The sequence below is a fragment of the Triturus cristatus genome, chromosome 3_1, assembly GCF_964204655.1.
Source record: "Triturus cristatus chromosome 3_1, aTriCri1.1, whole genome shotgun sequence".
Taxonomy (NCBI): Eukaryota; Metazoa; Chordata; class Amphibia; order Caudata; family Salamandridae; genus Triturus; species Triturus cristatus.
Genome location: NC_140583.1, coordinates 871842182 through 871856496, shown reverse-complemented (window position 1 = coordinate 871856496; position 14315 = coordinate 871842182). Strand labels below are relative to the sequence as shown.

The 14315-nt window shown below is 46.4% G+C and overlaps 1 protein-coding gene across 7 annotated transcripts in view; it reads left to right on the top strand.

The window, feature by feature from the left end:
* UBR3 (ubiquitin protein ligase E3 component n-recognin 3) overlaps positions 1–14315 on the top strand; it is a 2077978-nt gene that overhangs the window by 856132 nt on the left and 1207531 nt on the right. For all 7 annotated transcript variants that reach the window (XM_085645338.1, XM_085645337.1, XM_085645336.1 and 4 more), the window contains exons 14-15: positions 10529–10657; positions 10761–10813. In XM_085645338.1, the coding sequence (XP_085501464.1) occupies positions 10529–10657; positions 10761–10813 (182 nt within the window). The remainder of the gene's footprint in view (positions 1–10528; positions 10658–10760; positions 10814–14315) is intronic.

Sequence of the window (14315 nt, the reverse complement as noted above, 5' to 3'; positions counted from 1 at the left end):
CAATAGTACCGTCGGATGTCTGGGAGCGCAATGCCCCCGTCGTACCATGGAAGCGTCAACTTTGCAATAGCTATTCGCGGCCACCCATCCCACAGCAACGTTCGTTGGAGGCCTTCGACCTCCCGAAAGTATTTGGCCGGTACCCAGTCCAAAGTATTCTGCAGTGCGTAGAGGAAGCGGGGAAGAGACATCATTTTGAACAGGGCCGCACGCCCAACGAGGGAGAGCGGCAGCCTCCGCCAGCCTTCAACATCCCGCCTCAGGCGTGCCAGGGGATGGAGCAGGTTCTTCTCATATCGCACAGCAGGGTCCATGGAGATAAAGATCCCCAAGTACACGAAGCCCTGCTGAGCGACCTGTATCGAGCATGTTCTAGGGATCGGTGGTACCTCGCCACTAAGAACATACAAATACGATTTACTCCAGTTGATAACGAGACCCGAGTTCCTACCAAATGATGTGAGTACGTCACAGACCACTATAAGTGATTTCTTGGGTGAGGCAAGATACAGCAGGATATCATCAGCATAGAGCGAAATACGGTCCTCGTGTTCAGGCGACCATCTAAGGCCCCGTATATCCGGGTGCCAACGTATCCACGCAGCCAGCGGCTCGAGGGCGAACAACAAAGGCGACAAGGGACAACCCTGCCGAGTACCCCTCCCAAGCTGAAACGGAGTCGACGCCCGACCATTCACCACCACACTCGCAAGAGGCCCCTCATACAGCAACCTCACCCAGCTCACAAAACCGTGGCCAAAGCCGAACTTGGTCAGCACGGCCCACAAATATGCCCATTCGACCGTGTCAAAGGCCATCGTGGCGTCGAGAGACGCCACAATAGCTGGTTTACGCAGCGTGCCCGCCCTGGCGATTACGCCATGGAGGCGCCGAAGATTTAACGCTGTGTTTCGGTGCGGGATGAAGCCGGATTGATCCGGGTGGACCAAGTCACCGAGTACCCTAATCAATCGGGTCGCCAGGATTTTGGCTAGAATTTTCGGCTCTGCGTTGAGGAGTGAGATAGGCCTATATGAGGCGCACTTATCTCGGGGTTTGCCCTCTTTGTGTATAACCACAATCGTCGCCAGTCGCTGGTCCAACGGGAGGGTCCCACTCCCCCGCGCCTCCACAAACATGGCGCGCAGGTGAGGGGCGACCCTATCCGGAAACAGCTTGTACAGATCGACCGGCAAGCCGTTCGGTCCCGAGGCCTTGCCCGAGTTTAACGCGCGGATGGCCCCCGCCACCTCGTCAACCGTTATGTCACCATCTAGATCGTCCCTATCTATATCGGAGAGGCAGGGCAACTCGATATCACGGAGGAGGTCACACGAGTCCTCGGGCGGCCTGTCCGACACTGAAGCATAAACCCTACAGAAATAGTCCGAGAAACACTTTACAATCCTCTCAGGTTCCACAATCGCCTCTCCCCTCTCTCCCGTCAACTCTGGCACAACTCTATTGACCCGTTCTTTTCTGTCCAGCCAAGCCAGGAGCTTCCCTGCCTTGTCACCTACATCATACAAACGGCCCTGCTGTTCCCTACTGAGGGTCTGTGACGGATCCTTTCCCCCGGTCCCCAATCCCTCACGCCCACCACCCGGATTACCTCCTCTCCGGAACTGTCCCTTCCCGGATTCCCGATTCCGAAGGATCTCCAAAGCGTCCGTGACAACGGAATCCCCACCCCTCTCTCTCTTTCAGGGTCCATTCAGGAGTGACGACGGAGCGGAAGGAGTCGCCCGATGCCACGGAAGTCCCGCCTACCTACAACCAGACGCCCACAGAAAAAGCGGATCCGAAGAGACTGGAGGAGTCGAAAGATCGTGGCAGGAACTCTCGGCTGGCGAGCACGTGGAGAACGAAGACGGAAGTGGAGAACTCGAGGAGTGGTCAGAAGAGTGGTGGAGTCCCACGGAGGAAGCTGGAGAGCGGCCGTAACTCGGAGGAGAGTTACGGCGGAGCGCGTGAGTACCTTCCACCATACCCTCAGTCTGTTAGAGTACTCTATGTACCCATATAATCTTCCCTTATATATAGCCTCTCTCTATTCACCATCCCGTCCCGTCACCTTGTAACTTATGTACAGCACCCTACACCGTGTACAGACCCTGTTCTCACGAACCTTCCGAGCACTCTTCCTTTACCAACCCCTGCCTTTTCCCCTCTTACCCTTTCCCCACACAGTCTGCTTACTCCTCTTCACCTTGTGGTAACGGGGCCAGCGTCTTCATCTGAGTCCCAGCAGGACTAACGGCTCCTCTTTCTTTCTCTTCCGGTCCTCCGAGGAACTTCCACACTGTCTAGGGTCACCGATTACAACCAAGAACGGAGACGTCCCTGAAACACCGACCCCGACGACCCGACCGCGACGAGGAGTTCTTCCACAGCTACATCAAAACCCTACACCTGTGTAAACAGAACTTCTGTTCAATAAAACAACACTATAGCCCACTATATCTGGCCTCCTCGTCTGACTTTCCGGCCCGCAATACCCACACGCCGACAGGGTCTTAGCGGCGTTCGTCACCAGGTCCTTATACTCAGTTTGCTTCAAGCAAAGCTCATGCAGTGAGGCCTCTGTAACCTCCTCCTCTAGCGCTCCCTCCAGAGCCGCGATCTCCTCCTCAACCTGCAGAACCTCGCCATCTCTCCGCCGCTTGGCAGCTACTACAAGGGAGAGGGCTTCCCCTCGGAGCACGGTCTTAAATGCTTCCCACAGCGACACTGCCGAGTCCACGGATCCCTGATTGTCCTTGAAGAAATTATCTACTTTCTTTACTAGCGCGCTGCGCATCTTGGGGTCTCGGAAATACCACGGGTTGATAGGGGCCACCCTTCCTCCTCCCTCCCGACCTAGATCCAGCCGGATCCATACTGGCGAATGGTCCGATATACCACGCGCCAAGTGCCTCGCCTCGGAGACCAATGAGGCATGCGCAGCCAGAGTGAGTAGGTAATCAATCCTGGAAAGGCTACCATGTGCCCCGGAGTGGAACGTGTATTGGCTCTGTGTGGGGTGCCAGAGCCTCCAGCAGTCTATCAGGCCAAGCGTGTCTAGGAAGTCTGGAAGCCACTTCTGAGCCCCCCCTGTGTCTCTGGGCGGGTGTCTATCCAGCAAACCGGAGCCAACAGCGTTGAAATCACCTCCCACCACAAGCATACCCCCCGGGAGATCCAGCAAGGCCCTACCCAGATCTGTGAACGTGGAGGCCTGCAGGGCCGGCGGGACATAAACCGAAACCAAGACCAAAGTTCTTCCTTCCCACCGCCCCGCCACCGCCACAAACCTCCCCCTATCATCAACAATGGTGGAGTCCACCTCAAATGGCAGCGAGGCTCTGACTAGGATGCCCACACCCCTGGACCCGGAAGAGAATCCCGAATGTGCTATGAATTTATAACCCTTCCTATTCAGGGCATAGCACGTATTACCTATAAGATGCGTCTCCTGCAGCAGGGCAACATCCGGCATTGACCGTTTCAAGAATTGCAAAACAATCCCACGCTTAATGCGATCCCCCAAACCATTAACATTCCAGCTTATAACACTTAAACCCCTACCCCCCATCCTCAAACGTAAAGAGGCCCACCCCACACCCGAAGAGCCACCATGTAACAGTCCTGGAAATAATCACCATGCCTTGCAGTAATAAACCCCCCAACAACAAACCCAAAATCCCAGAAACCCCCCCCACCCTGCACCCCTGCTGCAGCTTACAAAGCCCCCCCAACTTGCAGTGTGCCTGTCGCCCTACAAAAACCCAAAATCTACAAAAAGTACCCTAAGGGAGGAAAAGAGCACCCCTCGTCCTCCCGCAACCCTCCGCATTTACTGCACTCTATTCAAGTCTTCAAATATAGCCAAATCGAGTCAGACCGGCTCCGAGAAATCAGCCCTGCCCATCCCGGCCACTGTCTCCATCCTCGGCAGTGTCCGCCCCCGTCCGTCGTCGGGGCAAAGCGTCCAGCCATTCATCGGCCATAACAGGAGAGTCAAAGAAGAATGTCCGATCTTCGTGCACCACATGTAATCTGGCAGGGAAGAGCATGGCATACTTCAGATCCCTCTCCCGGAGCCGCCTCTTCACCCCCAGAAAGCCCTGTCTCTGCCTCTGCACCTGCTGGGTGAAGTCCGGATAGAAATTCACCGACGCGTTCTGGAAGGGGACCGGGCCCGTCACCCTCGATGCTTGCAGGATAGCGTCCCGATCTCGAAAATGAAAGAGCTGGGCGACGATCGGCCTCGGCGGGGCACCCGCCTTGGGCCTCCCACCCGGCACTCTATGGGCCCTTTCAACCGCAAAGAACTTTCCAAGACCCTTAGGCTGCAGATGATTAAGCACCAAGTCCTCGACAAGCAGGTCAACCGAAGCCTCATCCGAGGACTCCGATGACGCGCACGTTGTTGCGCCTGGCCCGGCTCTCAAAGTCCTCCAGCCGGCGAGCGGCGAGATCACTCTCGGTCCTCAGCTTACGAACCTCGGTCTGCAGTTCCGTGACATCATCGGTGAGGCCCGTGGTCTTGAGGTCCAGGTTCTTAACCCGTTCATTCGTTTTGCCCAAGTCCGCACGGATCAAGTTGACATCCACCAAGATGGCGTCCACCTTATGCGCCAGGGCATCAAACTGTCTCCCAATCGAAGTCTGCATCCCTTCGAGCGCGCCCATGACATCCTGTAGTGAGGGCTCCGGGGCCAAAGGCGAGGCCGCCTTCTGGGTATCCAGCGACTGGCTCGACCCACTCGGTGATCCCTTCTGCAGAGCATAGCGGTCCATGCTATTGACTTGGGTATAGGCTCCCCGCCTGGTAGACTTAGCCTTCAGCCGATCCACCTCTGCTTTGCCCGACATGGTTGACACCAGGCAGGTCGGTTCAGATAAGACGGGTCCCTCTCAACGAAAGGATTCAGGAGTGATCAGTTCTGCAGTGGGCTGCCAGAGTAGCCTGCAGAGCGTCCATAGGGTAATAAAGCCACCAAGAGCTCTCCAGGGGCAGGGCTGACAAAGGGAGAGAAAGCGAAAGTGAAAGGACGGGGACCTCCGTCCGACAGTTCACACCTCGCCTGGCCGTTGTTGTTCAACTAGGAGTCGGGCATCCTGCCAACTCTAGCCCCTGGCATCCCCGGGAGATAGGCCGCAATCTTCCGCCAGGCATAAGTCCGGTTCCCGGTGGGCGATCCGACCGCGGGTAGCATCAATCGCCTCCCTGACAGGTCATCCACACGATGCCATGCATACCGACAGGATTAAAGACAGGATAGTCGACGGAGGGCGCGAGGGTCTCGGGAGCTCTGAGCTCACGCGGCCATCTTGGTCAAGCGCTAGGCTCCTCCCCCTGCTGTTCAATCTTAGTTAATCTGGCTTCAACTGGGAGAAGGAGAAGGCTAAATAGATCACTCAGTTTGGCTAAAATGGCGTCCTCAATCAGCGCCCCCACCCCCTCACAATTATCCTTATCCTTAACCTGTGGTATCGTTCCCATAGTTAATTAATGTTCTACTTATGCGGCAAGGGTGTCCGGAGGGTTAGTAATGGCCTGCTTCCTAGCATTAAGTACAGGTACAGTGATAGGCAATTTATTTTTTATCGACTTACCTCTCTTGTCTTTATTGGCGCAAACCTAGCCTTGTTTGCGTTTTGTAGTTGCCCCTTGGCGTCTCTCCCGTAAAAGCCTGGTATTAGGAGTCTTGACAGGGCTAGCCACTATAGGAGGTGATAGAGCTGGTGAAACCGAGACCCTTGATTGCTCCCCCGGTCTAATGCAATCCAAATCTCGGTCAGTCGATATTGCATGCATAGATTCAGAAATCACCGGAACCGTATTACCACTAGACTGACCATGGGAATTGGGAGACCGCACATTAGCAAAATACCCCAAAGAGGATCTTCTAGCAATGGCTAAGTCTTGGGAAACCCGCCGCTCCATCAGCGTAATCCCTTGGTCAATAACTGAGTTGGCCCTAATGATAAAGTTATCAAGGGTACCGGTTAAGGTCCCGATACCCATTTTACTTCTGCTCTCCCTCAGGGCCATAATATTGTTAATGTATAGTGCTCTTAGGAGTACTTACAAATACTGGTCCGGGAAAACAATATATGAAAGGGAAGAGAGGTGGCCCAGCCTGGCCTCCCTCGGCCCCTGACGGGCACGGATGGGCCCGCCCTTGGCCCGGGCGAGCCCGCGCGCGTCTCGCGCTGCGGGAGGCGCTCAGTGCTTTTGAGGGCCTCCGGCGCCCTCTGGTGACGTCCGGTGCGTCCTCGGCGCAATGCCCCCTGGGATGGCCAGTCCTATCGCAGAGCCGTTCTCCTCACGGCTGGAAATGATGCGACGTTGGAGGCAGGCAGGCGTGAGGTGAGTGGCAGCCGTTCCCCCTCACGGCGAATGAAAATGTACGATTAGCGCGTCCCGCGCTGCGGGAGGCGCTCAGTGCTTTTGAGGGCCTCCGGCGCCCTCTGGTGATGTCCGGTGCGTCCTCTGCGCAATGCCCCCTGGGATGGGCAGTCCTACCGCAGAGCCATTCCCCCTCACGGCTGGAAATGATGCGACATTGGAGGCAGGCAGGCAGGCAGGAGGGAGGTGAGTGGCAGCCGTTCCCCTCACGGCGAATGAAAATGTAGGATTAGCGCAATATGTTCTGGCCTGTGGGACATGCAGCCAAAGCCCCTACTAAAGAGGGTTTTAGGGCACTATCTGTATCTGTCCACTGAATGCTGAGAGCAAGAGATGGCCATCAGTTAGACCCAGCACTTAAGTCCTTGTAATTGAACCCAACCTCCAGGCCATATTGGACATAGTTTGCAGCAATGCTCTAGCCTTTTGGCTTTGCCCATGCTTTTTCTTTTGCTGCTGAATGTTATTTTGTTAAATTTTATTACAGAACAATTTAAAGATGGCCGACTGTGCATTTCCAAGTAAGCACATTGGACTGTCTTCTTGAAATGTTTTTTGTAATAACATTTTACAAAACAATTGAACGATAGCTGCTTATCCGTGCACAGCTTAGTCTGCCATCTTTGAATGTTTTTTTACTTTGCTTTTAGATGTAAGCCTGTGTATAGGAAGGTTGTAAAGTATCCCTGTAGTGCAATTTAGTACCCTTTGAGAAAAGTACTGAAGGAAACACACAAGTAAACTTTTATAGTAGTCTAATTTACTGATGACTAGTGCATTGATCATAGTTTTAAATACATTAAAAGGGATATGTGGGTGCATTTTGCATATATTTAGGGCTTGAAACGAGGCTGGTGGTTGTGCTGCTGTTATTAAGAATTCCAAGAAGGTAGGGAAATATATGGTTTACATTTTGGAAGAGTTTATCATGAGTGTTAGGATGCCCATTCAGTGAAAGATGGGTGTGAGGTGTTCAAAGACCCTTCACTCAAGGTGAGGGCCAAACATAGGAGATGGGAAGATTGGACTGTTGTCTGCTTAAATGATATGCAATAGCCGATAGTGGAGTGGAGTGGAGCGCATATAAAAATTATTTGGGTTTGAGACTTATTTAACACACAAATTAAGTTAATCATTCAAGCACTAAAATCCTTCCTTACTGTGGTGATCTATGCAGACAATACCACAGAATGCAGAATAGCAAGAAGGCACCCATTTACTTCTTAAAAAACTTGCAACTGGCTGTCCTTGATAGTCTTCCACTCTGTGTGGATTGATAACATCAAAGGAAAAAGCCTGAACATGCATCTCCACTCATCTCAAAAGTGAGACGTTCCTATGTTCTCAACCTCTTTTCAAGACCTGTACTTGAACACTCATTGATATAGACATCAAGTCTAAACTAAAAAAAATTGATGTTTGCTTCTTGAATTGGCAAAATGCCCAAATTTCAAATGAATAAGCTTGTATATGGATTGACTTAGGCATGTCTGTACTCTTCCTTTAAAGCCCTCTCCAAGTGAGGCTCCTCCAGAAGTCTCAGTTGAGCCTGTGGTGCTCAGTCATCCTGGTGGCTCCATTTAGACCACCCCATGTCTGGGTGTCTAGGATCAGCTCCATAGGCTTCCGAAGGACCATGTCCGCCTCCCCCAAGGGAGAGACTTCTTCTCCCTGGAGTAAGGGAGAGTGTTATAGCCCTCTTTTCCGTCACTCTGGTACAGCACATGATTCCTGAGGAAGCCTTCAAAATCGGAAACACTACTGACACAACGTTAACCTCTTGAGGTCTGGTAAAAGTTCTTACAAGAGCCCACTAAAATAGTAAATGGCTATGGTTCTATTATTAGATTAGCAGCGAACATCAACCTACTTACCTGCAAGGTGGATGATGTGAGGCCTTATTCAAGTCACTTGATTGACATGGAAATGCTTATAGATATTTGCCAGCCCAACCATGGAGGCCATTTTGAGCTTACCAGAATAGTTGTTTGGTATCTTTAACCATACAGATGAAGCTTATAAGTAACATTGTATGGTCCTAATGTATTTTCTCTTGGCAGTAGGCAACCTTAGGGACTGAGCCTGGTCCTAGCCAGGTTGATGCATAAACTGAACCAATGCCTTCCTATGATATCAAGCTTCTAAAACAGAAGACTTCTTTCATGTAAACCATAGTAAAGGCCATGGCATAAGTAAACTGCACGCCATTTGTGCCTTGGAGCCTTTTACATGATTCCATAGGGACAGAATAGTTCTCTTAACTAAACTTTCCTTTTTTCTACAAGTAGTGCTGAAATTATTTTTAATTTGGAGATTATTCCTGATATTATTCCCATGTCCTCATGCTTATTTGGAAAAAGAGACATTTTGTAGTTTGGATGTCAGGCTAACTGCTTCTTTGTCAACTGAAGACACACAATTGATGGACGGAATGCATAACAAGTCAAAACATTCACCCCCAGTCGAGAGATCTGGGTTGAATCCATCATTCTTTTTCTCACCATACCACCCCAGTTTAGACCTGGCCATATGCAAATCATTCTTGACCCTGTGCCTCATGGAAACAGTCCAGCCCGAACTGCCAAGGCAGGTCCTCCCTGGACCGGAAACAAGCATTCTAGGACCGGTTTCGGGGTTTCACCCCTCATCAGCCAGGATAGCTTAATTCCAGTGGCACAGTGAGTCCAGGACCCACGTCTGGGCATACCTGGCGCAACTGAACCATGGTCCAACTTTTGACTGCTATAGCCTCCATTGCCGTATGGAACTCATCATGCGTTATTGAAATTTACCTCATATAGTTTTTACTGTTGGTCCAAGGTGCAACCTGTTCACAACCACGTCGATCACAGTTGTAAGACCAACATATAAATTGATATTACTCAATAAATTTATTTTGAAATAGTTGATCTATCTTTCATTCCCATACATGATTTCTTCACATCAACATTATTTCAGCATAAACAATAACTAAGTATGTGGGCTCAGTGCATTTCATGCTTATTGCACTTCAGCAGGAACAGTAATTCAATGTCAGAACCACTCTATAATTTTGAGCCAGGATTAGAAAACTATATTAGATTGTTCTACAGTACTCCTGCCAAAAACATCTAGATACTAAATCTAAACGTATTAAAGAATGCACAGTGGCTTTCCCTAATGACTCGTCTCTAGATTAAACAATTTCTCAGCACTGATCATTGCCGTACCACACTATTCCTAGTTTCTTCATTGAATATCAGTCTTCTGTTAGTAGATGAGTTCACCATTGCCATTTCTGCTACCTCAACCCTCTATAATCTGTTCACTCTCTTTGTTATAGTATTACTAATTACATTTCATGTCCATATTATCATTCAGTCCTGAGGAGTCCTATGACTTTTTTAATTTGGTAACTTCACCATTTTCATAAAACTAACTCACAATCTCCACTTTCTGGTTTGGAAAAACATTCAAGAACTTGAAAAATTAGTTAATTGGTATGATTTGCTTTATCAATAAAATCTGTCTCCACAATTTTCATAACCATTATTATTCTCTTATGTTCTCTGAACCTTTTTGGTTATGCAGATCTTAGATCTGAGACTAGGTTGTATTTTATTTTCCTATCAGATGTTAAGTTCATTTGTCCAGTAGGAAACCACGGAGTGCAGTGAAAACCCATTATTTAATTTGTTCCTAACAAACCTTTGTAATTGATATTAGTAAACCAGTTAGCATTAAAGAACTTCCAAGACTGGGATATGATTTTCCTGTGTCTTTGCAAGGCCAAGAAATGACTGACTCTAAACATCAAGATGAACTTTCCAGAAGCCTTCACTTTCTTTTATCTTTTAGTTGTCTGCATTGTTACCATTACTCAATCCTTTTATCTTTAGTAGTAACATTATTTAAGTGAATATTTATCAAGATCAATATAGTAATGGCAATTTACATCCCCTATTGCGTGATTTCCAGGACTGCAGAATTATATGGATACATCTTTTTGTAAATTGTTCTCCTGATTTAAGTGCCATGTTTCAAGCATACATATTTTTGGTGCCAGATATAGTATGTTTTCCGTGAAAGTTGGTCGTGCAGTTTGCATATTGTCATCGCAGATGCTACAAGTAAATTTCAATTATTTTGCAGGCAAATTTATCTGAAATACATAGTAACATGTGGGTGAGAAATGGGCTGCAAATTAAAGGACAGGCCATGACGTATGTGCAGTCACATTTTTGTAATTCTATGATTGATCCCGACATATACCTGCTTCAGGTAAGGTGCAACATAAATTGGTCCTTAACTTTGTTACATGCTGTAACATTTTGTCCATGAAAGCATGTGAACATTTTGTTTAACGTACATTATTTTTTTTAAGGTATGTGCGTCCAGGCTAGACCCAGATTACTTCATTTCGTCTGTATTTGAAAGGTAAGAGATAACCAACTCAAATGTTTGTAAAATTGGTAAAACGTATTCCAACTAGAAACGATTTCAACTCCAGTATTTTAGGGTTAGAAACAGCACATTCTTGAAAACTAGGTTAGCGGCACAACATGCTTGATAAACGTGGGTGCCTGATACGTGCTTGGTAGCTAAGATAAACTTGAGTGAAAGCAACGTTGTGTTATTGCAGGGCATTTATTTATGCCTTTATTGTGCTCAATTGTTTGCATAAAGGTCTAAGGTTTTCACAATAGCTTTTCCTAGGGTCCAAAATTATTATTTTTAAATAAATTTGACAGAAAATATTTGCAAGATGAGGAGAAGGGTGTTCGTTTTTCTTCGGGGTCACCATTTCAAATATATTTAATAAATTAAAAAACCTAACATTGTATGAATTTTTTCCATACTCTAGGGCCCTGCATTTCTCATCCAAAAGAAAAAGCTGAAAATCCTACTGGACTCTGGTTACTCTTATGAATATGTGAATCACAGGTTTATACCAAGCTATAACTCACAAATATCTCAAAGTATTTTATTGCTTAATCAAAAATGAATTCTATGCAAAACAAATCCTACTTTTGGTGTCTAAACGGGAATTCCTAAAGAAAACTGTTTTTCAGTCAATTCCTTTAAATATTCATAGGCTCATAACAGAAGGAGCAGAGGAGCATTTTCTATCCGTACAACTGTTGTGTACCCAAAGTTAAAGTGCTAGGTGTACATGCAGGTGAATCTGTTACAGTGGCATTTTTCTTGACTCGTGATGGTCGACCATGAAGTAGGAATGAGATGCTAAGTAACATCAATTTGGAAAGAAAATGAGCTAGTTGATTCTGACTTATCCTGGAACACAGAGACAAGAAATTAACTTTGACGTAAAGGTAGATCTATCTACCAGCCCTGAAGAAGCACTGGTGCCCGCGAATCACGTGTTGGCTGTACTCTAGGTTGTTCAGTGGCTGCATATTTCATAGGTGAACTACATCAGGACTGCACCACTCAAAAATAACAATTTGTTACAAATAGTTATGGTCCGATAGGCTTCGAATTAGAAAAATATCTTCCCTGTTGTTTTTGTTCTTAAAAAGCCAGAGCCAACGCGTTTCGTCCGGTCACACAGGACTTCTTTAGGGCTGTAAGTTAGAAACATAAATAGGAGTAACATATATAATACATTGAAATGTACATGACATAAATCCCATAAATATCTATATTCAACAAAATAACGTACAAAACCAAGGACAACACCAACCCTAACCCCCACAGTACTGACAATAAATATGAACGCAGTGATATATACATCAAACATTAAAATTAAACACCACACCCCAGAGAACTGACACGTACATACCATATTTAATGTCAATCAGTACGAAATGTCAGTCTCTCTCAAAATTTGAGTGGCCCTAAATTATTAGCATAAGACAAAGAGAATGAAGAAAATGAAACTGAAAAGAAAAAAAGACAAGCATAGTAATAAATAGAAAGGGCAAGATAAGCAACTGAGAGGGTTGCTGCTAAAGAACAAATAAAGAGATATGTATTAAAAGTATCCCATAATTTGTTATTATTTAAAATTTAAAAAGGACCAAAAATGAGGTTGTCACTTAATAATCCAAAGTAATCCCCAAGAGCATCCTCATCGTTTGAGCATGAGGATAAGAAAAACGAAAAATGCACACCCATGCCATATAACTATAAGCTACCAGAAATACGTCCAATAAGCCAGATAGAGTAATAGTGCCACAGTGTCATAGAATCAAATAATGAGAAGGTGGCAACCTACCATTCACAGTTCGTAGTGGGCAAAAGGCAGTCGATGGTTACCATGCAAAGATAGCTCCACACCGTATTAACGGAAATCTGTATGGGAAAGAGAAGCATCCCATGTAGGACCAAAGTCGTAGCGTAAACTAATTAAAATAAAATTTCCTGTAACGGGTATTAACCCTATATCCATCCTGGAATGCATTTTTCCTACCTCATCCGTTTTTAGAGATACATGTTCATGAGTCGAGTCATAGCAATCATCCATCCAGATTCAATTAAGAAAAGGAGAATAGTAGTAGCAGCATCCGTGGAATAACGTGATATGATAATCACGATAATATGAGCCAGGTGCTTTTAAATTAAAAGCAACACATAGTGTACCTGCAAAGAGCGATAAGAGGACCAAATAAGTACCAAATGACATGTCACCCCCTGTATAGAGGCGAACATATACATTCCCTAATGCGTTAACAATCCAAAGAAAGGTGAAACCTTGTATATTATTACAGCGTGAAAAAATGTTAGAAGCCCAAATTTTAAAAAAATAGTACGATTAGCCATCGCAAGGAAGACCTCAGCATTCCGTATGAAGCAAACCCAAAGTACGGGCACTCCGCAATTCCTACCCGGGTAATCAACCTGTGTCTAAAAACCTGGAACACTCCACGAATTGACACATAAACCATCAAGGTCTCTCCCTCCAATACGAAAACCCAAACAAAGTGTGGGACATATAGTGCAACAAAGACGTTCCCAACGTCAAGTCCATGTCGAGGATGGTTCCGTGCTCCCAAACGAGAGTAACTAGAACCTTACCTGAGACTAGCCGTCCGGCCAGAAGTGGCATCCGACAAGGAAACCCTCTCGCCCGTAGTTTGCTCACATTGCCGATTCCTGGCATTTGTAAAACGTACATGCATCATCAATCCGTGCATGCATTCCCAAACAAAGCAAATGAGAGGAATGAAAGCACAAACACGACCGCCATCTTATAGCTACAACCATAACGATTCAAATGTCTGGATTCTATACAGAACGAGTCGTATATCAGCATGGTTTATTGGAACAAAGAAACTTTTCCGAAAGCCCGTAATGTGCAACGCAATTTGAAAAGCCTATCTAATTCCACCATTAAGTGAAAGCTCAGAGCCGATATTAACCGATTCAATTGATAAATGCAAACAGCATTGGCGAATATAATTAAATATAGGCAAGGGTAGTGAAAAAATGTATTATCCAGCAAAACATTCTTAGTCCATTATCCTTCTTAGACCATGCCCCATAGGTGAAACTGTTGCGACCCCTCATATGCGTTGAACAAACGGGGCCACCATACATATTACTAGAGCAATGGGCGCCATATTGGAATGGTCTTTTAATTCGACCAAAAGGCGATTTTGGAGTCAAATTAATGTTCCCCCAATACGGTCCTATACATATTTGTTATATTACAGTCACTACCACTTGGAACTCATCATATCAAGACGGCTAATAGACATTTATAGCATGTCGAAGATAAAAAAAAAGAGACATATACAGAACTAGATTGTTCATGTATATAAGGATGTTATGTTATGAAACATCATTGACAGAGTTGACTTTTTTTTATATACATGACCAAACCTATGAGATACAGGGAGGAGACTTTAAATCTATCAGAAACATCAACAGTCTTCTTAATTGTATTTCTGAGTACACTATCTATTGTTTAGAATGT